Source organism: Pelodiscus sinensis, chromosome 1, assembly GCF_052426305.1.
Source record: "Pelodiscus sinensis isolate ZL-2025 chromosome 1, ASM5242630v1, whole genome shotgun sequence".
In the NCBI taxonomy this organism is placed as follows: Eukaryota; Metazoa; Chordata; order Testudines; family Trionychidae; genus Pelodiscus; species Pelodiscus sinensis.
Window position 1 is genome coordinate 54,280,496 of NC_143052.1, and position 25,337 is coordinate 54,305,832.

Genomic DNA, 25,337 nt, shown 5'->3' on the forward strand with positions numbered 1-25,337 from the left:
CAAACAGAGCTATCTCTATACCATAGTCAGAAACTGGAAATTCTTAACTTATTCAGCCAATGACCTTTTCAGTCGCCTTCCCTTGGAAAGGATGGTTCAAAAGTTGGTAACAAATAGGTATGTCTCTGATGTCAAGAGATGGACTTTTAACAAAAGTTGAAGATTGGCTATCTAGTGTGTTGAACTTCCTAAAGAATTCATTGATGCAAATGGGTTATCACTTTACTCTTGTCTTTTGCAAGTGACAGACAGGAATCCAGCCCAAAGGTCACAGACCTCAGTTCTAACAACCCACCATATCTTTTCAGATGAGATACCAAATCTAACCAGGATAGCAAAAATATTTGTCTCGTCTGTCCTCACTTCTGATTTCTGGGTGTGAAAGGGACTCGATATAATATGATTTTGGTGACCATGTTGTATTTCTCACAGCATGCAACTGGATAACCGAACTGTTCACTGCCTTAAACGTCTTTGGCCAATGAAAATGAAACTTTGCCATACCAAAAGTAGAGCTAAACTTTGTTCCCCCAAGTTGAACTATAAACCATGGAGAATATGTAAAAGAAAGAATAGTTATCATAGCTTCCCAACAATGCAGTTCAATTTCAATAGATGAGAGAGAGGCATACATGAGGTATTGTTTTTAATTGTATATTAAGTTTTATAGGAAAAGGAAGTATTGAGTTCTGTGCAGGGATTAGGAAATTTGCCTAATGTTATTCTGGAGATGATTGATATTTACTATTAGGTTATTTTGTTCAAGCTCACTGCTGTAGTAGTCATTTAGAGCCAGATTTACCAGGTATTTAAGCACTTCCAGATACAGATAGGCTGAGTGTGATTTACATAAGCGTCTCATTCTATAAATGAGAAATATTGTCTTTAAAGGAAATATGTAGTATTTTCAAACTTTCAAAGGCACCAATATATAGTAATTATAAAATAGAAGATAAATACACTTTTTAAAAATAAAATAACTTATGTAAGCAGTTTTATGGTAGGAGAAATAGCGCTACAAAAACAAAATATCTTTTCCAGATTTTGTTTAAAGGACCCTATATTTATGAAACCATTGCTGACTCAGTTTTAAAAGAAACAATTACTGTAGTTAAAATATTTTTAGATTGCTATTTTAAGATCTGAATTAAAGAAAGCTGTGGAACAGGAAGAATTCTTAGAAAAACACTGTTGTCTCAGCGTTACAAAAATATGGTAAGGTGTCTATCAAGCAGTGCATATATTAATTTGTGAATGAGACTTTTTAATCATCTAAAGATGCATGAATATTGGTAATATGTTAAAAAAAATAAAAAAAATTTAAAAGGACAGACTTCTTAGGCATATTTTCATCCAGGGCTATACGCTGTGGGGGAAGGGGAGGCTTTTGATATCAATTCATTAAAGATTGTGAGACGCTCAGGTGCTACAGTAGTGGAACCATAGATGTACCCTAGATGGATTGCCTGTGTCTTTGTCATTACTGGTCACTTCTAGAATGAAATCCTGTCCCTGCTGAAGTCAGTGGGAGTTTTGACATTGACTGCAGTGTGGCCAGTAGTTTAACCTGGCTTGATGGCAGGTTGCTATATAGCATGATGTGATTCAATCGCTGTCATCTCTTTCCTTTCTCCCAATGACAGACACTTTATTTCTCACAGCACTTTTTTATGAATGATCTTTAAGATTCTGATGACTTAAGGAAATATCTTTCTCACATTTCCTTGTGATTGAGACACAGGATTAGAAAGTCTCTCTGTGTCAGCCTCTCTTTTGTGGCACACTTTGTCGCACACAGCCTTCCATCTATGGGATTTGAATTTGCCTTGAGCCTTCAAATTTCCACCGTATGATCACAGGTTCTGAATTTGGGAATATTCTTCTGTAGTTTTGCATAGGGTGAGGTGATCTGCTAACATATTTCTGTCCTATTATTTGTGTCAGTTTAGCTTGTTGCTAGTTTGAATTAGTTCTCCCCAATGACTTGTATATTGTTATTTTATGTTTGGGCCTTGCTTCCTGTGTATTTCTCAGATTGGGGTGGCAGTGTGTGTTCCACTGGTCAGGAGAGAAAAGTTTTTGAGACCGGAGAGCAGTGATATATCAGAGCAGATTGTGTTTTCATATGGGATAAGTTTTAAATATTCTTGTAGTTTGCAGAAGGGAGTCTGTTTGTTTCTTTAGCTGAGAGGTCACTAAATACTCTTTGGTGACTGTCAGTTAGCAGAGGGAAATGACCTAGTTCCCGACTGCAGCTGTTGTTGCTGGAGGTCTTGTGCACATAGAGAATTTGTTTGTAGTGCTTCCAAAAGAAGAGTGTCTTTTAGGGTTTTTATTCCAGTCAGTGTAATCCATTGCTAAAATCGAAACCCAGATTTTACTTCCATAACAAAGTTGGGTCATGCTGGTGAAAAAATTTAACTGTAATTTTCTCGGAGTGAGGAATCTCCCATGGAGTGCCTTTAAGTATTCCATGGGAGATACTGCTGTCCAGGAAAATTACAGTTGAATTAAATCACAGTTCTTTGATAGCCAGTCCAAAGCTCCCTGATGCATCATGCACACAATGTATAGCTCTCAGTAATAAACATTTTATTTTATGGTATTTTTTCCAGGTTTACCTGTAGGTCCCAAGTCTTGTAATAGGTTTGTAGAAGGTGTACACACCTCTGGAGATCTTTATTTTTTTCTATATTTTTCTATATATTTTTCTCCATGGGGGTGAAGTCATCAATCTATAGCAGGCATTTTATTTCTCCATCATTAGTGGGAGATTAGATTCAGGTCTGTAATAATACAAGTTCTTTCTGTTTATAAAAAGTGGTCCATAATTAATTTATTTATTATTTCTTTTTGTTTTCATAGAATTATAGAAAACTGGGGTTTGAAGAGACCTCAGGAGGTCACCTAATCCAATCCCCTGCACAAAGCAGGACCAACCCCAACTAAATAATTCCATCCAGGACTTTGTCAAGCATGTTCTTGAAAACCTCTAAGGATCACGATTCAACCACCTCCTTAGGCAACTAATTTCAGTGTTTTACCACCTTCCTAGGGAAGTAGTTTTTTTCCTAACACGTCTCCCACTGCAACTAAAACTATGGCTTCTTGAAACCATTGCTTCTTGTTTTGTCATCTGCCGCCACTGAGACTAGCCCGGCTCTATCCTCTTTGGAACCTCCTTCAGATAGTTGAAGGCTGCTATCAAATCTCCCCTCATTCTTCTCTTCTGAAGACTAAACAAGTCCCGTTCCCTCAGCCTCTCCTCATAAGTTATGTGTTCCAGCCCCTTAATTATTTTTGTTGCCCTCCAGTGGTCTCTCTGAAATTTGCCCTCATCATTTCTGTAGTAGGAGGCCCAAACTGGACCAGTATTCCACATGTGGTCTCACCAGTGCTGAATCGAAGGGAATAACTATTTCCCTTGATCTGCTGGCAATGCTTCTACTAATGCCCGTCACCAATCTGTAGTGGCACCTTGCATTCCTCCATCCAAAGTGTAGGATTCTGCTCTTGTTCTTGTTGACACTTATCATATTTCTTTTGGCCCAATCCTCCAATTTGTCTGTATCACTCTAGACCTTATCTCTATCCTCCAGCATGTCTGCCTTTCCCACAGCTTAGTGTCATCTGCAGACTTGCTGAGGCTGCAATCTGTCCTCTCATCCAGATGATTAATTAAGATGTTGGAAAAAAAATGACGCAACTCTAGGGCACTTTACTTGATAATGGCTGCAAACTAGATATTGAGTCATTGATGATTATCCATTGGGCCCCATGATCTAGTTAACTTTCTATCCATTCATCCAAGCCATATTTCTTTAACTTGCTGGCAAGAATATTGTGAGAGAATGTATCAGAAACTTTGCTAAAGGTAAGGTATATCACAGCCACTGCTTTCCCAATATCCAAAGAACCAGTTATCTCATCATAGAAGGCAACATCAGCCAATTCTCTCAGCACCCTCAGATGTATTCTCTAGCCCCATGGACTCATGCACATACAGTTTTTCTAAATAGTCCCTTATCTGTTCTTTCACTACTGGGGATTCCTTACCTCCATCCCTTACCATGCTGCCCAGTGCAGCAATTTGGAAGCTTACCTTGTCTGTGAAGACAGAGGCAAAAAATATTGAGTTCTTCAACTTTTTCCACATTATCTGTCACTTTCCCATTCAGTAAGAGTTCCACACTTTCCCGGACTACCTTCTTGTTGCTCACATAACTGTAGAAAACCTTCTTGTTATCTTTTACAACATTTGCTTGCTGCTTTGGCCTTCCTAATTACACCTCTGCATGCTCGAGCAACGTTTGTATATTTCTGCCTAGTCATCTGCAGAGCTTAACTTGAAATAAGCTACGCAAATTGAGCTTATTTCAAAATAGGGAGCATCTACACAGCACTTATTTTGAAATAGAGCACTCTTCCTCCGACTTCCCTTACTCCTCGTACAATGAGGGTTACAGGAGTAGGAGTAAGAAGTCCTCCAGCTTAACAGTATTTTGGCACTATTTTGAAATAACTGCCTGCTGGGTAGACACGGACTAAGTTATTTTGGAATAGCGCTAGTTAGTTTGAAATAGAGTTGCAGTAGATGTACCCTGAGTTTCCACTTCTTGTAAGCTTCCATTTTGTGTTTAAGTTCATTAAAGATTACTATCATAAGCCAATTAGGTCTCCCACTATATTTTCTATGCTTTCTTCAGATTGGTTTGTTCCTGCACCCTCAGTAAGACTTCTTGAAAGTACAAGCAGCATTTCGGGCTCCCTTCCCCTCATATTAGTCTCTCATCCCGGGAGATCCTGCACATCAATTTCCTAAGAGAGTCAAAGTCTTATTTTTTGAAGTCTAGGATCCGTATTCTGCTGCTCAACTTTCTCCTTTTTGACAGGATCCTGAACTCAGTCATCTCCTGGTCACTGCAGCTCAGCTTGCTACCTACTTCTACTTGCCTTACCAATTCTTTCCTGCTTGTGAGCAGCAGGTTAAGAGGAGCATGACCTCTAGTTTTTTTCCTCCAGCATCTACACCATGAAGTTGTCCCCTGAACTCTGCAAAAACTTCTTTTAATTGTCCAAAGAAAGCCTTGTCTACCTGAACCTCCTACTCTGGTGATCTATAGCAAACACACAACACAACATCACTCTTCTCACTTTCACTTCTAATCTTAAGCCATAGACTCTCAACAGGCATGTCTCCAGTTTTATAGTGGAGATCTGAGCAATCATACTGCTCTCTTACATACTGTGCAAGTCCTCCAACTTTCCCTCTTCTTCACCCCGCTTCACCTCCGTCCTTCCTGAAGAGTTTATTTTGATCCATGACAGTATTCCAGTCCTGTGAATTGGCCTATCAAGTCTGTTTTCCTATACTTCCAATTCTTCCTAGTTGTTTTCCAGACTTCTTGTGTTCATGTACAAGCACCTAAGATAACTGGATAATATAACAACTCAACATAAATTATAAAGAGGCTATAACTGCATTTGTTAGCGGCCTTGTCTGCACAGTAAAGAGAGACTAGTTCCCCTATTCTCCTGAAGATGCCATGTGACTTGCTCAGACATACTTGCTGTAACCTACTGAAAGATTGTTGGAGTAATTTATTGAGTCATAGATAAGATTTGACAAGCTGTTTATCATGGAAGTGGAACCACCAAGTCTCATTTTAGCAGTTCTAATGTATCGCCTCTGCTTTGTTTTCTTCACTGATATTTTTCTTACTATTTGATCCTAAAGTCCAAGGCAAATGCAGTCAGTATAAAATAAATTGTGTGAAATGACGTGCAAGCACAATTGTTAGGTGCCAAAGCCGATGATCACAGAGCTATCATGCAAGAGTTATTTTTAGCGTAGACTTCTTACTTCATTGGTATCTTTTACTGATTGAGATGTCTGCACATACACACACACACACACACACACACACACACACACACACACACACACACACGCATCATTGTTCTCTGTTTAACTCTCTAGTTTAGACTGGTAAGAGTACAAGTCATCTGTGGTTACCAAACTGCATGCTCCAGACACCTATGCAGTTTCTTCTTAGAATTCAGTAAGGAAGGCACAATAAACTTACCTTACCATGCTTGAGTTTTATGAACAAATCGGGGCAGTAACGGAGTGCTTCCATAACAACAGTAAGTACCAGTGTTCCCTATAAGATGTGTGCTTGTGGGCCTCTCGGAGGAGATTAAAATGTCATCCAGTAGATTAGCACCCACAGCTAGGTTTCTTTTCTACTGGTGCTGCACATTTACCTATGCCCAAGTGCAAGTAAAAATGTAATCCACACATGGATGGAAACAATTTGCGCACAGATGGAAAAGATTAAAGGGAGCATTGGTAAGTACCCTGTAAAATTTAGACATAGAAAAAAAGCTATTCACTTTAGATCAATTCATGGGTCTGTTGTTTTGGGATATGACTATCCAAGTTTTAGGTGGAATTTAGAAAGGATCATTAATAACTAAAAATCTTAATCTCAGAGAGGTAGTTCTGTTAGTATGTAACAAAAAAAAAACCTTTAAAAACAATGAAATGTCCTGTAGCACCTTGGAGACTAAAAAAATAAATAAATAGATAATGCCATGAGCTTTCATGGGCACAATCCACTTCTTCAGATGAATCATAGAATTATAGGACTGGAAGGGACCTCGAGAGGTCATCGAGTCCAGCCCCCCACCCTCAAGGCAGGACCAAGCTCCATCTACACCATCCCTGACAGATGTCTATCTAACCTGTTCTTAAATATCTCCAGAGAGGGAGATTCCACCACCTCCCTTGGCAATTTATTCCAATATTTGACCACCCTGACAGTTTGGACATTAGGAAAAAATTCCTATCTAAACCTCCCTTGCTGCACTTTAAGCCCATTACTCCTTGTCCTGTCCTCAGTAACCAAGAGGAACAAATTTTCTCCTTCCTCCTTGTGACACCCTTTTAGATATTTGAAAACTGCTATCATGTCCCCCCTTAATCTTCTTTTTTCCAAACTAAACAAGCCCAGTTCATGAAGCCTGGCTTCATAGGTCATGTTCTCTAAACCTTTAATCATTCTTGTTGCTCTTCTCTGTACCCTTTCCAATGAAGAAAATGAAGAAGTGAGTTGTGCCCACCAAAGCGCATGATACTATCTATATTGTTTGTTAGTTTCTAAGGTGCTACAGGACCATTTGTTCTTTAAGTTTTTATAAATCCTCATGTCCTTTAGATGCAAATGCAGAAATCAGCTGAATCATTTATGAAGATTGTAAAGACATGATTGTGTTGCCCATTCTTCAAGCAGTTAAGAGAATTTGAGACTAGAGATGTACATAATAGTTAAATGGATTGTAAAATCCTTTGGTTTTAAAAGTATTATTTAATCAGTAAATTACCTCACCCAATTTGTTTTTCAGGTCCTCCTGGTCCCCCTGGGGGTTTGAGAATAGAAGATATTAAAGATACCTCTGTAACACTTACTTGGAGTCGTGGAACAGACAATCATAGCCCTATTTCAAAGTATACTATCCAGTCAAAGACTTTTCTTTCTGAGGAGTGGAAAGATGCCAAAACAGGTAAGGGCAATATTAGAAATTTTAAAAAAAAATTAATAGATTAACATTTGACTCATTTCACAAAAACTTATTCATGCTCTTAATTTTATACATTCCTTTCTGGAAAACTAATAATGTGTGAAGCCAAATATATAAGCCTTTTCAGGATCATGGCCTTATTTTGTAGAAAATAGTTCATGCCAGAATATATTTTTTCAGCAGATCTGATTACTGTATCTTAAACTCGTCTAATTTCTCGCAATTAATATGAGCCAATCACATGCACAGATTCTGTCCCACAAGTAAGTAGTGCAGATTTTCAACCATGAAAATATTTATCTCCCACTTAGCATGTTTAGCTTTGAATAATTTATCTTGTGTAATATTGCCATATGGTCTATAGAATTGCCATTTTATTCCTTTTGTTACGCCTAATCACACTCCTTTAATAAAATGGAACTTCTAAAATCCTTATTCTTGAGAATTAGATCATCACAGATTAATCTTTTTTCTGTCATGTATAGTACAGATGCCCTAGAAACATTCCCAGTTTTATTGATCTCTAAATCCCATTAAGATCCTGCAACAGTTGCACATGCACTGATCAGGCCTATTCTGGAATGCAGAGTAATATTTATTATTATTCATTATTTTAATAATACATATTAGTATATAAGTCTTGCCTTGCCATTCCCCAACATTGACTCCCCTCCCAGCTAGGGAGATCCCTCAGCCTCCTCCAAACCAAGGTGCTAATTCCTAGTCAGACTTTATGTGCCATTCTTGGACAGTTGATAGAGCTCTCCATCTATGCCTGGCTACCCCTTTTGCATTTACTCAACTTCATATTCAACTTTCAGAACTATGAGTGAAATTATGAACTTCAGAAACATTTTATTGTGACGTAGCATAGTTGCTTTCTTGTTCTATAGGAGAAATGTCTAGATGTCACAAGGTCCAGTATGTAATTATTGAAGCTACTTACACCATTTGTCCACTTGTAATTGTTATTTTTTATCTTGTAAATGTTTATCCCAGGTAATTTCATGGATTTAATTTTCTCACTATGCCAGAACTCCTGGTAAGTCAGGATTTCTCTTTTGTTTAACTCAGTGTTCATCTAGGTGGCTTATTACAAACAGAGAGAAGGGGGAACTACAGAAACTGCAACCAGTTTATTCTTTCAGCGCACTGCAAAGTGCCACTTTCTGAATTGTCTCTTGTTTCATTTAGATCCCCCAAACATTGAAGGAAATATGGAGACCGCAAAGGTAATTGATTTAATCCCATGGATGGAGTATGAGTTCCGGATAATAGCAACAAATACTTTGGGGACAGGAGAACCTAGTATGCCATCACAAAGAATTAGAACAGAAGGAGCAGGTATGTAGACACAAATTGTTGAGATATTAAAATGTGTAAATGTTCTTCTTTATTTTTTTTTAATATTTTCATTAATTTTGAAAGAGGCAGAGTGCAAAAAATCATTGAAGTCCAAATGGAATGGTGTAACCAGTCATAAATGACTCTCATGAATAATTATCAGATAGTCTAGCATGCTAACCAAAAATTAGGCAACAAAATGAGCAGTCTTGGTACCAAATGATAAATTTACACTGTCTGTAGTGAATGCTGTTTTTAATAGCTCACTGCCACAGCTAGCCGTGATCTCAGAGTCTGGATAAGACTATATGGTCTTTCATGTCCATCAGACTAATAAATCTCTCACTTTGGCAGCTTATCCCATTTAATAGCATGTTTGTTTTAGGGACATGCCTCCTAGAATGAGTTTATCCACAGACACAGATCAGGTTATTGAGTTCATTTTATCATGTCCACCATTGAGCTGGCTTCAGCGCACAAGAGCATTTCCCACCTGTTCAGGTTGCTCCCCTAAAGTGGCTCAGTCCTATGTTCCCATCAACTCTGTCAGTGCAACTTCTGTTGTCTTCAGCCTGTTGCTTCTCTTCCTATTTATGGCAGAACTCTTGTTACTGCAGCCTATCTGTTGTCCTTTAGGCTGCAACCAGTCACAGACCTTCTGAAGCTGGTATGACTACTTGTTCCAGTAGCATTGCTTATAAATCATATCATCCCCCCAGTTTGAACTGCCGGCCCAGGGTTTTATGCCCCTACATCTAGTTCAATGTAATATCAGTTATATTCAGACTACAGGTTGAACCTTCTATTCCAGCACCTTCAGGACCTTACTGGTGCTGAATAAGATAATTTGCTGAACCACAGGAGGTCAATATTGTCTAGCAGCATTATAACACTTCCACTGCTTACTGGGCTCTTAAAAACATTTAGGGGTAAATTAGAGCTAAATAACAAAACAGAACACTGAAAGCCAGGACTAGAAGTTGTAAACAAACTTTATGGAACCAGAGGAAACTTGTCCACACCTGTATAAGTAAATCATGCAGGACCATGGATGTTGCTGGACCAGAGTGTGCCAGTTTAGAGAGGTTCAACCTGTACTGGAATATAGATTTTCAAACATGGTCACCCTGAATCACTGAACCCCATTGGTCGGAGTCCAGTAATAAATTCAGAAATAGAGAATGTCAGGATAAAAGTCATTCCCAATTGTTATTGATGGTTAGAGGGAAAATATTGACAAGGGTGGAGGCACTATTTTAATAAATTAGCTGTTGTTCAGTAGCAGTGAGAACTACATGAACTGACTGGTATTGTAGCTCAGACATTTATATCCTCAGATGTATGTCCAAAAAATACAAACATCATATAGAATGACTTACACTTTGATTCATGTAAAGATGGTTAAATCCAAATAATAAAGAAGAGAAAAACAGCATGAGACTGCATTCATTGGCAATGTTCTCTTCTCCTGCCTTTCAGAGATCCTTTGCAGTATGTTTTAAATTAGTTAATTATTGTTTTTACAGGAAGAAAATAGACATATTTTTTCAAATCAGCAAATGTTCATTGGTTTCTTAGCATGCCATATTCTAATTGTAAGACATGCCAGGATGTGTGTTTTACTGGATAATGCCACTTCGCGATTGAAGGTTTGTTCTTATGCCTTCTAATGCTGTGTCAAGAGACATGACATTATCCAACACAGCATATGGCCCAGTGTACCTAATCGTGTAATGTAGTGATCTCAGAGCACAGTTAAGCATATCCCGTAGGCTGGGACAGGCATATCATAAAATGAATTCTCCCAAATAAAGAATTAGATGCAGAACATATCATTCAAGATAATATATTCTGTTTTGACTGTATGCAGAAGATAACAGCAGCACTTTTAGAGGTAATGTGTCACTGCAAAAAGGTCTGTATCCAATCAGACTTGTATATCGCTTTATCTGCCTTAGCAAATAGTAGCTCTGGAGGCTTCTGTTCCATTGCTGAAGATTGAAATACATATCTGTAAAATAGATAAAATGCTTTTCCACTGCAAATTTTGCTAAGAATAATAAAAAGCAGAATTACCTGTATTGTTTTAAAAATCAGATTGTTAGGGAATGCGGAAGCATTGATTTGTCAGGTTAATGGAATCAGGAAAGAAAAATCCACTGTAAAACCTAAGTGAAAGGAAAACCAAAGTGAAAACTATAAAACCAAAGTGAAAGGGAATTACTTCCAAAAAACTTGATTATTAGTGTCATATGGATTAGTAGCAATGCTTGATTCTGTGTCACATTGAGCAGCTGTTCTTTATAATCAAATCATCAAAATATACTAGAGTTTGGACAAAAGCCTTGAGGTCTAAAAAAGAAATGTGCATTTGCATCTTGCAGTGCTGGCATGCTATTTACGTTTTTGTGCTCTTCTGAAGGGAGGGTAGAAACTAGGTATGTAAAATCCTGTTTAAAATGTTAACCAATTAAACTATATGTTTAACCAGTTAATCAGCCCGCTGTGGTGTGGGTGGTGCGGCACATTGGGTCAGGCCAAGCTGGAGTAGTCCCCTGCCCATAGCATGGCACAGGCAAGGGGGCTGTTCTACCCAGGCTGGGCAGGGTCCGCTGCAATGTGCCCCAGGCAGGAGGCTGCTCCTGCCTGACCCAGCTCACCACACCACAAAGCAGGTAGGGGGGCTGCTGTGGCCTGGCCAGGCTGGAGTGCACCCCTGCCCATAGAGCGGTTACCCTGGCAAGCATGTTGGTAAGGCAATGTTTACCAGTTACCCGGTTAGCTCTTTACATCCCTAGTAGAACCCTCCCTCACATGGAGGAGAATTGCATATATATTAATAGGCTTACGCTGACTTCATGAAATGCCTCCCAGCTTAAAGAATGATATGCCCTCCCGTTTTACACCAGGCCTTTAATATCTTTGGAAGATTTAGCTGGTTGTGTTGCTTCCCATACAGAAGGGAGGACAACTAGGAGCAGTGTTTCTGCCGGTGTCAGGTTCACTGACATTTTTGGTGAATTTAAACTGATGCTATAAATGTTTTCATCAAATTATATGGGATTGATCTTGCACGCTTCTTAGAATACAAAAGGAAGTGTGTAATGCATTAAAGTGTTAATGGATAGGATCCTCTGTACTAAGTAAATGCATTGCTTACCATGAGTTGGCACTTACTAGAGATGACTGGTTCTACCCCATCTGAATTTCCTGTCAAGAATCTCTGGCTATATGGGAGCCAGATTCTATATTTGATTTTCAGTTTAATATGTGTTTGATACCCCCCCTCCAAAGTGTTAGATATTTTCATTGCACAGCTTGGAACCAATGCTAGTATATTTTGATGATTTGATTATAAAGAACAACTGCTCAATGTGACAGAATCAAACATTGCTACTAATCTGCTGTGCCATCTGAGTAATAGATAACACATCACATAAGTTGAACTGTGGTATCTGACAATTGTCAGTGGCACACACAGCAGTGAACCTTCACCCTTTCTTCCATAGGCATAAGGCTTTCATTTTAATGGCAGCTCTTAACTGCATGTTTACTGTGCATGTAATTTGAATTTAAGTTTAAACTAAAATCTGTTTATTTTGTTCAATACTATGTAAATTATAAAATGACATCTTGGAATTCTCCTATTGGAATGCTAGCTATCCATATTTTAGCTACTGGAGACTAGAATTCAATATTAAGATTCTGAAACTAATTAATGTTAGGCAAGTTGAAGGTTGGCCACTTCTCCATTTACTTAAGTTGTCACGATAGCTTTATTGGATCTAGTCATCCCTTGCTGTGCCCTTTGGGTGGCCATTTACACATGTGCTATATGAGCACGAAATGGGTGTCAGATGTTATCAGTATGACAACCACAGGACTAGGAGGGAGGGTAAAGGAGGGTCTCGGGGCAGGGTGTCTGCCGAGGAAGGAAGGTAGAGGAGGGGACTTGGTGTCTTGGCAGGAGGAGGGGAGTAAAGGGAGTTTGGGGGTGAGGTCTGGGCATGAGGGGGGACACTTACCTGGCTTGGCATCCTGCTGCAGCAGGAAAAGCATCCAGGGAGCATGCTTTTGTTCCTGGGTTGGGGTGAGTGTGTGTGGAGAGCTCAGTTTCCCTTCTCCTCCCCCTCCCTCACCCATGCAGCGAGAAACCCAGCACAGCTGCAGCACCAGGCCCTGTTTCCCGCTGGCAGGGTGGGAGAAGGGGAGAGAGTAGAAACCGCGACTGTCCCCATCAGATTAAACACTGCCACTTCCCTGCAGGCTGGGGAGGGGCACAGGGGAGAGAGAGCAGCAGTGCATGGGGGGCAGCAGAGCCTGAGAACGCTCCAGGTGGGGGGGATTGTGGCAGAGCCAGAGCTGGGTTCCCCGCAGGCAGCAGTTTTAAAACGCCAAGGTCCAGGAGCGGCTCCTCAGCTCCGGTCACCAATCCCCCGCCCAGCAGCAGCGGCCGCTGTAAAAGCCACTGCCTGCACACGTGGAGGAGGAAAGGAAGGTTGCACAGGCAGCAGAGACCCTATGGGACAGGGGCCGTCCTGTGGGCTGGAGGGATGGGAGGGAGGGCAGCCACAGCGGGAGCTGTCTATGGGCTCTGCAGGGAGCGGAGGAGCAGATATTTTTCTGTTGTCTCTGCGGCACACCTCTGACTGCCTCGCAGCACACTGGTATGCTGTGGAACACAGTTTAAGAAACACTGTCCTAAAGCATATGCATTTAAGGTTGTATGGGCAACCTTAACTACCATTTCTTAATTTTAGAGCAGTGTTTCTGAAAGTGGTCTGTGAAACCACTTTGAGAAACCCGTTAATTGGTCGCTCCGATGTGTTTACTTACCAGTGCCACAGCCACAGAGCCTCGCAGCTCCTTTTGGCTCCATTTCACTGTTTGCAGCCAAAGGGGAGCTGTGGGAAGAGCCACCACTTCCCATGGATCCCATTGGCTGCAAACAGAGAAACAGAGCTAATAGGAGCTGCGAGGCTCCCTGGCCACAGAGCCGGTAAATAAACACACCAGAGTGGACAGTGGACCACTTTGAGAAACACAGCTTTAGAGTGCTTAACTATGCATCCTAAGTAATGAAAGACCATAGGAGGATACTCAAAAAGGGGCAGACAAGGTAACAACAAAGTTATCATTTTTAGTTTGAGAAGGTGCTGCCTCAGCATGTCGACTGCCTAGCTGTTGGAAAGTATTTTGTACTCGTCATGGCAGAGGTGAGTTTTAAGGAAGCTTCCCTACCAGGTCGGTGGGAGGAAGGAGTCTTCATACCTTAAGAACTACTTTGCTTTTATCTCAACTATATTTCATGGTTGAGAGTTGTCAGCATCACACAATTGAAAATCAGAAGGTTGCCTATAGAGGAAACAGGGGAAAATTCCTATTTTTTACCACTGTGCTGTATGGAAATTAAATTTTAATGGATTTTAGTTCAAAGTCAGTCTTCAATATCAGTCTTCAAAGTGCAGATTTCTATATGAAACATAAAAATACAATCTGTGCAATCAGAATTTTAATTTTCCTTGGATAGTGGAGCCTGAAGTCTTGATTCTTAACCCATTCATATCAATGCTAGTTTGCTATTGACTGGTGTGGGAAAAGTAAATAAAGAAAAAGTTATTTACTTCTTCACATAATACAAGAACTAGGGGTCACCAAATGAAATTAAAAGGCAACAGGTTAAAGTAAACGCTAATAAGTATTTCTACACATAATGCACAGTCATTCTGTGGCACTCCCTGCCAGAGGAGGTTGTGAAGGCCAAGACTTTAACGGCATTTAAAAAATAACTAGATACATTCATAGAGGATTAGTCCTTCAATGGCTTTTATCCAAGATAGGTAGGAATGGTGTCCCTAGCCTCTGTTTGACAAGGCTAGAAATGGGCAAAAGGGGATGGATCACTTGATGATTACCTGTTCTGTTCATTCCCTCTGGGGTACCTGGCATTGGCCACTGTTGGAAGTCAGGATACTGGCCTACATCAGCATTGGGCAAGACAGCCTCCCCTGCTGCTCTCCTGTCCCCAGGCCAATCAAGACCTTCAAAACAGCTGGTGGTTCTCTCTAGGGTCTGGGAGGTGAGAGCAAAGACAATCAGGATCAGCGGACGAGGGAGCACAGGAAGCCTCTTTGCCCCACCCCTTCCACCTGAGGTCCCACCCCTTTTAGGGCAGCCCACAACCACTTCAGAAATTTGCCCCTCCCCCCCTTCAAAAATTATTGCCCACCCCTGGGCTAGAGGGAACTTTGGTCTAACACAGTATGGCTGTTCCTATGTTCTTACTTTAATGAGAACAGGACGTAGGCCCCAGTTCTGCAGAGAATTACCCATGTGGTTAACTTTACACACAGTGAATGATTCATTGAAGTGAGTGAGCTGTTCACAGCATGTGAAATGAAGCATGTGTATAAATCTTTGTTGAATGGAGGCATAAGTCTCTAAAGATCACAGAATGAGCAACAGTAAGTATAATTAAATGCTTTTCTCTTCCAGTCTCAGACAGACACTCACAGTTTTTTTTTCAAATTTAATATGAACATGGACAAAATCAGGAAAAAGTTATTACAAGCTATACCTAGCTACCATAACTGGAGAGAACTGGCACTTTTCCTGTGGCAAAAGCTATATATTAATCTTGGCAAAACCACAGACTCTCACGGCTATTTCAGGCTATCATTATTGTAATTGTGTGGGCCATATAGGCCCGTTGGCACTGCTAATAAATAAAAAGTAATTAATGGTTCTTTATTGAATGGGAGTTCTGAATTCTAAGAAAAAATTGTTTATCTTTTCTTTTATTTCAGCTCCTAATGTGGCTCCTTCTGATGTTGGAGGAGGTGGTGGAAGCAATAGGGAGCTGACGATAACATGGATGGTAAGTATTAAAATGAAACTTCATTGATTATGTGCTCTGCTGAGAATGCTATGTATGATTCTCTTCCCACTGAAGCCAGTGGAAATCTTACCCTTGACTTCAGCGAGGGCAAGGTTAGAACCACAGTAAGTTTGCAGTCTTATCTTTTGAAATGTGTGCTTTTAGATAGCTATCTATTCATCTTTATAAAATATATCTTTAGGCATCTATCTGGTGCTCTTGGCACATATCACATAGATTAAAACACAGAACCAAAGTCTATTGTACTAGATTAACAGGAGTTTAAAAAGCAACATTTGAATTTTGACTTAAAGTATAGTTTGGGTCAAGTATCATTCTAATTTTGAAGCACACAACTCAAACAGTAAGCAGGTTCACTTAAATGATTAAAAAGATACATTTCTAGACTTTTTAGTTTTGATTATGAACTCTTCTTACGTCACACACCTACCTACAACAGCAGTTGGCCACTGAGTGTTGGACACTGATTGTTGGAATAGTTTCACAGTAAACAAAGCCTTTTGTAATTTGCAGGCACAATAAGTGGTGGCTCCAAGGCAATCTCTCTTTAGAAAGTCTACTATAGAAATATGTAGTATCACTGTTTTCCTTCTGGGGACAGAGCAATTCTTTGGAAAATTCCACCCACTGGGGAAAAAAAACCAACCTTCTGGGAATACCTGGTAAATGAGAGAGAACCAATGAGCAAGAAATACAGGAAAAAAATGGAGCAAAAGAGGATAAGAAAGCAAGCAAGAGGAAGATCATATGTAAACTAAAGATGGGTAGGATGGAAAAGAACACTGAGGAGTTAAGAAGAACAAAGCAGAGATTCTAAAGAGGACAAAGTATAGGAAAGACAGAGAAGTTCCATACTTAATACACGATAAAAGAAAGAAGTGTGGAAGTTTATACTTGTCTCCAGCAATCACAAGCCGCAACGTTGTATTACTTCCTTTGGGTCCTCTATTCATTTGCCAAATATCATATAGAGAGTAGAAAATATATCCTTTGTTTCTTTAGGAATGGTTGATATGTTAGAGGTAGCTCATACTGTATGTACGTACCTTTGCTTAAAATGCTTTCTCTATTATTAATCAGTACATAAATCCTACAGAATCTACTTTATTGCCCTGGCAAGGATGCTCCTTTAAGGGAATACAGAATTGTTTCAAAAAGTGTGTGTATTGCACCTGTGTGTGTGACTGTCTGTAGAATGCTGTATTTTAGCATTACTAAGCCCTTGGGAAGGAATATATCCAATGTGGCAGTTGTAGCCAACCACAGATTTGAGGGAGAGAGGTTTTTTATTACTTCAGGTCAAAATGTTTTCAGCTAGATTCAGTTGTATCTGCAATAGTAGAGATGCATGGGCATAAACTGACTTGGAGACGAGGTTTAAGCACTGAAAAGGAAACTTTAACATTCTGTAAAAATAATTTTTCAAGGCCAAGAAACAGTCACTTAGACCATATATACGCAGATTATTTTCACTTTGCCTTTTTTTGTTCTTTGAATAGAGAGAATCAAAAACATACACAATTGAACAAGACACAAATTAGTTTAAAAATATTGGAACTGTTTTCTCAAAGAAACATTAACAATGATACCTGTTGGACTGCATGTAAAGACCTATATTCACGGCTGTGTTGGCATTGGGGAAACTTGAATAATAATAGAATCATTGAATCATAGAATACTAGGATTGGAAGGGACCTCAAGAGGTCATTGAGTCCAGTCCCCTGCCCTCAGGGCAGGACCCAGTACAGTCTAGACCATCCCTGATAGACATTTATCTAACCTACTCTTAAATATCTCCAGAGATGGAGATTCCACAACCTCCCTGGGCAATTTATTCCAGTGTTTAACCACCCTGACAGTTAGGAATTTTTTTCCAGTGTTAACCTCCCTGACAGTTAGGAACTTTTTCCTAATATCCAACCTAAACTCCCTTGCTGCAGTTTAAGCCCATTGCTTCTTGTTCTATCTTCAGAGGCCAGGAAGAACAATTTTTATTCTCCTCCTTGTGACACCTGTTGCACTGCATGCATCCTTTTAGATACCTGAAAACAACTATCATGTCCCCTCTCAGTCTTCTCTTTTCCAAACTAAACAAGCCAAATTCTTTCAGTCTTCCTTCATAGGTCATGTTCTCTAGACCTTTAATCATTCTTGTTGCTCTTCTCTGGACCCTCTCCAATTTCTCCACATCTTTCTTGAAATGTAGTGCCCAGAATTGGACACAATACTCCAACCGAGGCCTAATTGACAGCTATGATTAATTTTAAAAAAATATAACCGGAGGAAAATGACTTAATGCAAGATCTGAAGTATAAGATCATTTAGTTCTTCCTAATGGCCCCAAACAGATTTATATTCCAATTATTTCTCTTGGCTAGTATCATTTTTTCCCCACAGTTCCATAATGGGCAATTCATTTAATCATTCAGATTAAGTTGGTGGGGTTTTTGTTTCTTAGAAATATCCTACTTACCACTAGCATAACTATCAAGGAAGTTTTTTTCTATTAAGCTTACATTTACTATGCCCATCTGAAATAGCACAGATTGACTCAGGTAAGGGTATTTGTTTCCCAAAATGTACAAACATCTGCATATGCTATTCCAATGATTTTTTAATTAATGGCATGAGAGCAGACTATGAAATAGATTCGTGTGGCTGCCCATGCCTATGATGTTTTCTATTATTCATAATTTCAGCCTGCATGAGACACTCAGAAATACAGAAAAAAGCTCTTTCAGATCTTTAGAAAGAAGTGCAGAAGTAGAGAACTAAAAGTGATTTTTTTCATTTGGCCTTAGCCTTTCTCTGTTGCTCTTCCTAGACAGCACAGCCAATTCCATTTCCCATTCTCCTTGGAGGACTGGAACGTGACATTCAGCAATGTACAGTAATATATTTCAGTGTGACATTTATGCTGACTATTTGGCCCTTTTGGCTGACAAGAAAAGAAGCACTGAAAAATATGATACCAAAATGGGCACCTGTGTTTGCAGATAAACACAATAAAACCCTAAAATCATAAAAGTGAGGAGAAAGGAAGCAGAAGAAAATATATGTACTTGGGAATGCCATCAGAAAGAGATCTGTACACCTGAAAGGAAGAACCCAGTGTTAATGGGTGACAATGAAAAAGGTGTCAGGAATACTCTAGGACCCTGTAATTTAGGAACAAACTAAAGGAAAATGTGTATGTTGAATGTGCTTGTCCCTGCCTGCTCTATGGTTTGGAAATGGTGGGCCTTACAAAGCTGGAAGAAAAGATATGGATAGTAGAAAATAATATACTGTACTGAGGAGAATGGCAGGCAAGAAAATGGTAGACACAGGGGGCATGGCAGAAATAAGGGGGATAATGAGCTAGGGACTCCCAGTGAAAAGAAAGGAAGAAAAATAGTAGCAAAGAAAACAGAAGCAAGAAAGAAAGTGGAAAACCGAGGATACAAAGGAAAGACTTTGTCAAGAGCAGTTTGAAGCAAAAAGGACTGGGACTCTTTAGACCTAGAAACCTGTGACTGGAAGGAGTGGTGAAGTGTCATGCTTACCTCTAACCCCAAGTACATGGAAAAAGGAGTCAAGAAGCGAAGTGATTTATTAAAAGTACATCTTAAAATAGCCTACCTGTGGAGAATGCAGCCTAACACCTTATCTCTTCCATATAGGGAAGATGAAGGAATGAAGGTCCCATCTGGTCCTTGTTTATTACATTTGAAAGGCTACCAGAATGAAAATGCAATATGTGCTAACAACAATGGTAACCCAAGATAGGGAGAAACAAAACAAAGCATGACACTCTTTCCATGTTTGAGAATGAAAATCAATTTCAGAACCTTAATATCCTCTGCAAACAGGGATTTCTGTTTTCTGCCCATTCCATTTAAAACCATTTTTAATTCTAAAAACTCTGACCTGGAGTGTCCGTTGAGTGGATGCTATAGTAATAGGCAGCAAGGTAAAACCAAAAGTTTGTGTATTCCCACCTGTGTTATGTTGCTGCCAGTCCGTGGCCCATCACATAAACCCTTGCATGAGTGCTTTTTGCAGGAGAAACTGTATTCGTTTGGTGGGCAAGAAAGGGTGAAGTAGGAGACTGCTCTCAAAGACATCCACCTCTGCTCAGCCTTCAGGTCCACACAGAAATTAAGGAAATGGTAAATAAAGCTAGTTGCTCTGATAATCCTAGTCTGCTCCATGTTGCTGAACAGCCACAATAGGATCCAACGAATAGCAACATGGTCCTGTCTCTTTACATCTAGAATGAGAATGTATTTCAGAATCCATGAAGGGTGGCTCTGGATAAGTCTTCCAGAAGTGTTACCCCTGATTTAGCCAGAAGCATCACTGATCAGTGACAGTAGGGACCTACATGGTGTCATAAAAATCATGGATGGTCATCTGTGTGGGTCTGAGAAATGTCTGAAGTCTGTAGGGATTGAAGTTCTGGCAACACTGATGCAACAGCAGTTGAATATATAGCACATTAGCTGCTCTGACTGAGAATTTGCCATTACACCTACATATGGGAAATAAATCATCATAAGGATATTTGCGACATAATGGCTGGTATGACCATTACTAATGGTCTGTGTTTGGAACCTGTGATAGACATCTGTGAGTTGCTCACTCATACTCGCTGTCCCTCTCTCCCATGCACACACAGTCTATTAAATATATTCATTGTCACTCATGATTTCTCAAAAGGATGTCTCGTTTTCTGGCTGCAGCTGCATATAGTTTTAAAGCAAACTCATCTTAGCTTTCTTTGGTTGAAGACAGCATGATGTACATTTCTATAGCACTGGATCAAAAGCAGAAGTTGAACTTAAATCTTATTATTACCAGATGTAGTAAGTAACGGAGATGGTGGGCTTTTGAAGTGTTTCCATCACATCAGAGACTGCAAATTCAATGCAGTATTTTTGCTATGTGTATGTGGATAAATATTTGTAAACTTCTAATTAGTTAACTACTGGTTAGCAATAAAAAGTTAATTGTTGGTCTTTTGTCTCGTCAGCCTTTGCCAAGAGAGTACCATTTTGGGAAGAATTTTGGTTACATAGTAGCCTTTAAACCATTCGGTGAAAAGGAATGGAGAAGAGTTACAGTTACCAATCCTGATATTGGCCGATATGTGCATAAAGATGACGCTCTGCCCCCCTCAACAAAATTTCAAGTAAAAGTGAAAGCATTTAACAACAAAGGGGATGGACCATTCAGCCTTGTTGCCATCATTTATTCAGCAAAAGATGGTGAGTAGTTTACATATTAAAATCTACAATAGAGGCCTGACTCAGCATTAACAAAATCAAAGAGGACCAGGATCAGGGTGAGTGAAATTAACTACAGAATTCAGTACGCCATTACTCCTGAAGTTTTTACTCAGGCAAAATTCCCATGAGAGTATGTCTATGATGCATGTCTGTGTTTCCCAGTGCAAGTAGAATGACAGAGGCCAGCTCCCCCTGTGCTAGAATGCTAAAAATAGCAGTGCAGCCATGATGGCATGGGCAATTACTCAGGCTAGCTGCCCAAGTACCTACCCAGTGGGCTATGTGAGATTGTACTTGGGCAGACAGCCTGAGTCACTGTCTGCACCATGGCCATACTGTTATTTTTAGCATCTAAGTTTAAGCAGAGTTAGGACATATCTGTCTATCTGCACTGGGAAGCATGCTCCCAACTAAAGGCTTTGTCTAGACTGCAAGCCTCTTTTGAAAGAGGCTTTTTCTAAAGATATTTTTGAAGCCTCTTTCAAAAGAGCGTGTTTAGACTGCAAGCAGATTTTTCAAAAAAGTAAGCCGCTTTTTCAAAAGAGAGTCTAGATGCTCTCTCGAAAAAGCACAGTTTGCATTACATAGTGCCTTTTTTTGAAAAAGGACTTTCAGAAAAAGGGGTTATTTCTCGTAGAATGAGGTTTACCGCGGTCGAAAAAACTGCCACGTTCTTTTGATTCACTTTCAAAAGAACTCGGCAGCAGTCTAGATGCAGGGGAAGATTTTTCGAAAAAAAAGGCCACTTTTTTTGAAAAAACCCTGTAGTCTAGACACACCCTTAGTGTGGAGTCTACATGTACTCCACATAAAGAACTGTAGGCAGGACAGTGCTCATGATGGACAGAATTGTACTGCATGGTATTTTGTTGTCTGAACTAACAATCCACAAAGAAATTCACATAGCAAATACACATTCTGAACTTTTGTATGGCCAGTTAAAAATAAAGACTTTGTGGAACTGAAAAAAGTTCTGCCTTCTATATTTATTGTCTGGAACACGTTTGTGGTGCAGCAGACATATTTGAGTTAGCTTCACCAATGCTATGTGATTGACACAGTCTTTGAAAGCTGAATTGTATCTTTCTAAGAAAAACCACTCAAAAAAGTACTCAATTTAAGTTTAAAATCATTCATCTAAAGATGAAAACACTTCTGCTATCTTATAATACATTGGCGAGTTTTTAGTGAGAATTGCAGTTAGTGGCAGAGTATTTGAGATATTTCACTTAATAAGGGTATGGCTAGACTGGAAGGTTTTTCTGCTGTTTTTTGCGTAAGAGCAAACGTGCTCTTTCAGGGAGCCCTGTATATATTGTTCTGTGAGGAATAAGGACTCCACCAAAAGAGGACGGGGCCAAATGGCGAGGAAGTCTCTTCTGGAAACTCAATCAGAAAAAGCTACGCAAATTGTGGAGCAGCAGGACTGGCCTGGGGAGATCGGGAGGAGAATCGACCAGCTGGGAGGAAGTCGTGGGGAGCAGGGCTGGCCGGGGGAGATTGGTCGGGGGTAGGAGGAAACCAGCCACCGGAAGCAGGGCTGGACGGGGGCAGCAGGGCAGGACGGGAGATCTGGAGGAGGAGCGGGGGGAGGGAGGAAACAAATCGGCCAGCAGGAAACGGGACTGACCCAGGCACACGAAGACCCAGGAACACGAGTGAGTGTGACCTTGGGGATTCCATTTTGGCCCCCCCCCCCATACCTTTCCTCGAGTAGTTGCGAATTGCTTGGCTGGTAGACACACTCACGCAGCATGAGCACATCTACCAGCCAGGCAGTTCGCAGCTACGGACTGATACACCTAATTATAATAAAACTTACCTAATTAGAAAATGGCAGACATTTTATATGTCCGGCATTTTCTCAATTTGTTTCCCAGACAGAACCTTCAAATATTGGACTGTCCGGTACAAAACTGGACACCTGGCAACCCTACCCCTCCTTGCACCCTCCCTCCTAGCCAGATACCCTACCCTCAATCTGCTCCTGCTCCCGCGTCTTGGAATGCCTATGCAGCGCCGGGTCCCCCAAGCTCTGGCCCAGGCTGGGCGGAGGATGCAGCCGGGTGAAACACTGAAAATTTATTCATTTTTAATTCTTTTTTTATATGCATTTATATTTTTGGGCTGCAAAAAACAGCAGTAAAAAAAACGGGTTCCAACTAAAATAAAAAGTTTGGGAAACCCTGGTCTAGCCAGCTTTCTATTCATCTTACAGTCCATTTATCCAATGCATATTCCCTTAACTTGCTGGCAAGAATATTGTGGTTGACAATATCAAAAGGTTTGCTAAGGCTGGCACTGGGGGCTTTGGGAGGACCAGAAACAACTTATTTGAATATTCATCATTTGCTTAATGAATATGCAGCTATGCAAATGAATGTTACCAGTCCTCCAAAAGCTCGTAAATGGATTTACTGGTCCCCATGTCAAAAAGTTTGAGAACTGCTGGTCTAGACCTAGCATAAGATTGATATTCATAACTGAATTAATGGAAACAAAAATGCTGTTAGCTACATTTTTTACATATGCTTTAGTAGAAGTCGGTGATATTCTTATCTAAAATAAAGTAGCAGTATATTTTTTGCTTGTTAACAGGAAAACTGATGTGGTAAACCCTATCTGTCTTAACAACGGTGGCATTTAACCATACTATTTTAGAGTAATGATTAATTTGGCTAAGTTTCCAAGCCTGTTCAAATTTTAATACGTATTAGAAATTAGCCTGTGTGTGCTCTTTTATTCCAGTTTAGACATTAAAGCAATCAGGTGAATAATTAAATGACAACCTCTTTGACATTTGACTAAAACTTTTTCCTTAATCCATGTTGGAATTATTTCAAATTCATCAATCTGCAAGATTTCAGTTAGAAATGCCGTTTACTATTCTAAGTGAAAGAAAGCATTAGAAAAAGGTAAGCCTTAGACCAGAAAAATATAGGCAATAATACATAACAAAAACATTACATTAATGTCTGCTGCCAAAAGCACAAAGCAGAACTGTAAAGAATTACTCAATTTTTTTTCATGTTGCAGAACAGAATCTGCTTCACCAAAACAGAACTCCAGCTGTTGAAATGAGTGCAAAAAGCCAAGAGGTGGTACCAGATTACAAGGCCACATTATCACATGTTAGACTCCATTCTCATCTCAGTGTACTTTATAGGAGATTTATGCTTGTACCTCCCATTTAGCACTAATGGGAATTTTGTATACAAATCCCCCACACGGAGAGAAAAACATACAATAGACCCTTCTGTTTCTTATGGAAATTCAGGAGCCGCACTAGCTACCCTTAGCTAATGTAATTAATATTGATCAAGTTATCGGAGAAGTGTACCTTAGGATATCATCTTTAACAGCTGCTGCAGCAGCAGAATGATTATTGTTGTAATAGTATAAAATCATGAATTAATATGTTGCTAATATCCAAATAATATTTCAGTATCTCTTTATTTCTAAGAACATTATCAACATCTGACCTGTAAGTTTTCAGACCTAATAGTGAAGTGCTCAATGTATTTTGTTTAGAAAAAATTACTAAAAGCAAAAATTAATACTAGAAGTGTTAAATGTGCACCTACAACTTAAATTAGTTATATATTCAAACCACCTATATGAGAACAGCAAAACTGTGATTTCTGAGTTCAATTATTTAACAGAGTCATTTTGCACATGACCAAACGCCATGGGCGCAGCAAGTATGTATAGCTCCAGAAAATTAAAAAATAAAATAAAAAGCAAATGAACAATAGTACTAACTTTCAGAAAATGAAGGAAAAACAGTCTTGGTGGTTGCTGCCCTATCATTCTAGTCCCAACAAAATGACTCTGCACCTGCGCAGAGAAACTAAGCATTCAATGTCAAATTCTAGCCATCCCAGCCACCAAAAGGGTTCAGGACACAAAGAAACTCTGTCCTTCCCCTTAGCATCCAGAATTGCTCTCTAGATGTCAGGGAGCACCAGCCATTGTCTACATTAGCAGCCTCAAAGGAGAAAGCATTTGTGCATAGCCCTGTCCTTGTCCACCCAGCATGTCAGTGAGCACGGGATGCAAAGTAACATACCATACAACTTTCCAACATGTGTAGCAAGAGGCAGAGCATGCCATGTGCTCCTGAGACCTCTGCAGGCACTAGGACTCAAACAGTGGTGAAGATTCCCTTTAGCTCTACTGTACACAGAGCCCCACGAGGCTCGCATTCTCTCTGCCCTGACAGCACCTAATTCCACAAGGTT

The 25,337-nt window shown here is 39.8% G+C and overlaps 1 protein-coding gene across 9 annotated transcripts in view; it reads left to right on the forward strand.

Moving 5' to 3' along the window:
- The window catches only part of CNTN1 (contactin 1), a 396,144-nt gene that overhangs the window by 315,980 nt on the left and 54,827 nt on the right, over positions 1–25,337 (forward strand). For all 9 annotated transcript variants that reach the window (XM_075930057.2, XM_075930017.2, XM_075930024.2 and 6 more), the window contains 4 exons: positions 7,408–7,566; positions 8,779–8,928; positions 15,735–15,805; positions 20,841–21,075. In XM_075930057.2, coding sequence (XP_075786172.2) covers positions 7,408–7,566; positions 8,779–8,928; positions 15,735–15,805; positions 20,841–21,075 — 615 coding nt within the window. The remainder of the gene's footprint in view (positions 1–7,407; positions 7,567–8,778; positions 8,929–15,734; positions 15,806–20,840; positions 21,076–25,337) is intronic.